Source organism: Otolemur garnettii, unplaced genomic scaffold (assembly GCF_000181295.1).
Source record: "Otolemur garnettii isolate 467f Iridium unplaced genomic scaffold, OtoGar3 scaffold03298, whole genome shotgun sequence".
NCBI lineage: Eukaryota > Metazoa > Chordata > Mammalia > Primates > Galagidae > Otolemur > Otolemur garnettii.
Window position 1 is genome coordinate 1 of NW_003855693.1, and position 1,846 is coordinate 1,846.

Here is a 1,846-nt window from a genome sequence, read left to right on the forward strand (position 1 = left end):
ATTGTAAAATATGATCCATCAAAATATTGCCACAACCTTAAGAAGATAGGGGAGGATTTCACAAATACCATTCCTATATCCAGCCTCACTTGGGAATTAGAAGGAGGAAACGACCCTATGAGTAAAAAACGGCGTGGAGAGTTCTCTGACTTTCATGGCCCGTCTAAGAAGATGATAAAAGTCCAAAAGGACAAAGCTCTCACTGGGTCGCTAGCCTCAAATCCAAGGTCCAGTTCAGTAATGGAGAGTCCGTACTTAACACAGCAACAAGCTACACAAAAGAGAACTTGTGATTCCATTACTCCTTCTAAATCACCCCCTGTTTCTGGTTCTAATACTCAGAAACTTAAAAAGGTACTTTTTCAGACATCTGGCTTAGAAACTGTCAGGAAGAGAAAGAGCATGTCTGATGATGATTTTGATTCTGAAGATGAATTAAGAGCAATGATTGCAAAAGAGGAAAATTTACAGAGGACTATGTGGTCCTCTATAAATGAATCTGAAGATGATCCCTTTGAAGTTGTAAGGGATGACTTCAAATCAGATGTTTACAAACTTTATTCTTTAACAGATTTAAGTGTCAAAAATAATGTTTCTGATAATAATATTGTGGGAAATGACAGTGAGTATGATTCAGGAGATACAGATGAAATCATTGCAATGAAAAAAAACATTGATAAAGTCAAAAACAGTATAGAATTTTCACAAATGGAAAAATCGATACACAAGAAAACTTCTTTTAAAAACAGAGAAAACTCTGATCTTTCTGGTCGTTGTATTAAAGATCAAAAAAGAAAAAATGTAAAGTCAGCACTCGGCTATGGGGTGAAACCTCTTAGTCTTAAATCTCCACCTGACTCCAGCAGCAGTGAAGATGCTGATTCTGCATCAGAATTAGCTGTGTCTGAAGAAGATGAGGAATATAATGCCATCATGAAAAACTGTCTCCGTGTGAATCTCACGTTAGCTGATTTGGAACAATTGGCTGGCAGTGATCTGAAGGTTCAAAATGAAGATACCAAGAGTAATAGCCCAAAATCTATAGCTCACTGCAAGTCTGACAGAGCCTCCAAGAGCCCTGACAGCCTCCACAGAGGCCGACAGTGTATTCATCCTGAAGAAATTGTGGCTTCCCTTTTAGAAGGAGAGAATTCTTATTGTAAACAGAAAACAGAAGAAAACATCTTAAAGCCAAAATTTCAGGCTTTCAGGGGAATAGGCTGTCTGTATGAAAAGGAGTCAACAAAAAAATCCTTGAAAGAGAATGTCATAAATGGAGATTGGAATTCCTTTAAACACAAGGATCCCATGAGCATTTCCACTGAAAGTGATTCCACATATGCTAATGGCTCATCAAATCAACTGACTCCATGCCAACATACAGAGAAGGCAAATGGTCTACACCATATTCAGTCTCAAAAAAAACAGTTCACTTTTGAGAACCCAGATCACAAGGTGGTATCCTCCAGCAGTTCAGAAAAGGGAGGTAGGACTCCTATTTCTAGTCTGTTGCCATTAAAAGGAAAGAAATCCTTAAGTGCAAAGACTTACAAGATAGGCTCTGACAAAGATAGTTGCCATAGCACCACAAAGACAAAATCTTCAGAGGAAGAGAGGTCTGATTCAAGCATCCTCACATCTCTGGATAAGTCACCAAAGGTGTCTTCCAGGAAGGACACACAGGAAAGCAAAACTGACTTCTCACTTTCTATTAGTAATTCTGCAGATGTGAGTGCTGAAGATAAGCATTCCATAGACAACCAGAAGCGTTTGGCAGCCTTGGAGGCAAGGCAGAAAGCAAAAGAAGTGCAAAAGAAGCTGGTGCATAATGCTCTAGCAAATTTGG

At 38.9% G+C, this 1,846-nt stretch overlaps 1 protein-coding gene across 1 annotated transcript; it reads left to right on the forward strand.

Moving 5' to 3' along the window:
- Positions 1 to 3: 3 nt before the first annotated feature.
- LOC100955532 (nucleolar protein 8-like) lies at positions 4 to 1,842 on the forward strand (the record flags this gene model as incomplete). Its single annotated transcript, XM_012814083.1, has 1 exon — positions 4 to 1,842. A coding segment is annotated over one exon (1,839 nt), but the record flags the coding sequence as incomplete, so codon positions are not given.
- Between the last annotated feature and the right edge of the window lie 4 nt (positions 1,843 to 1,846).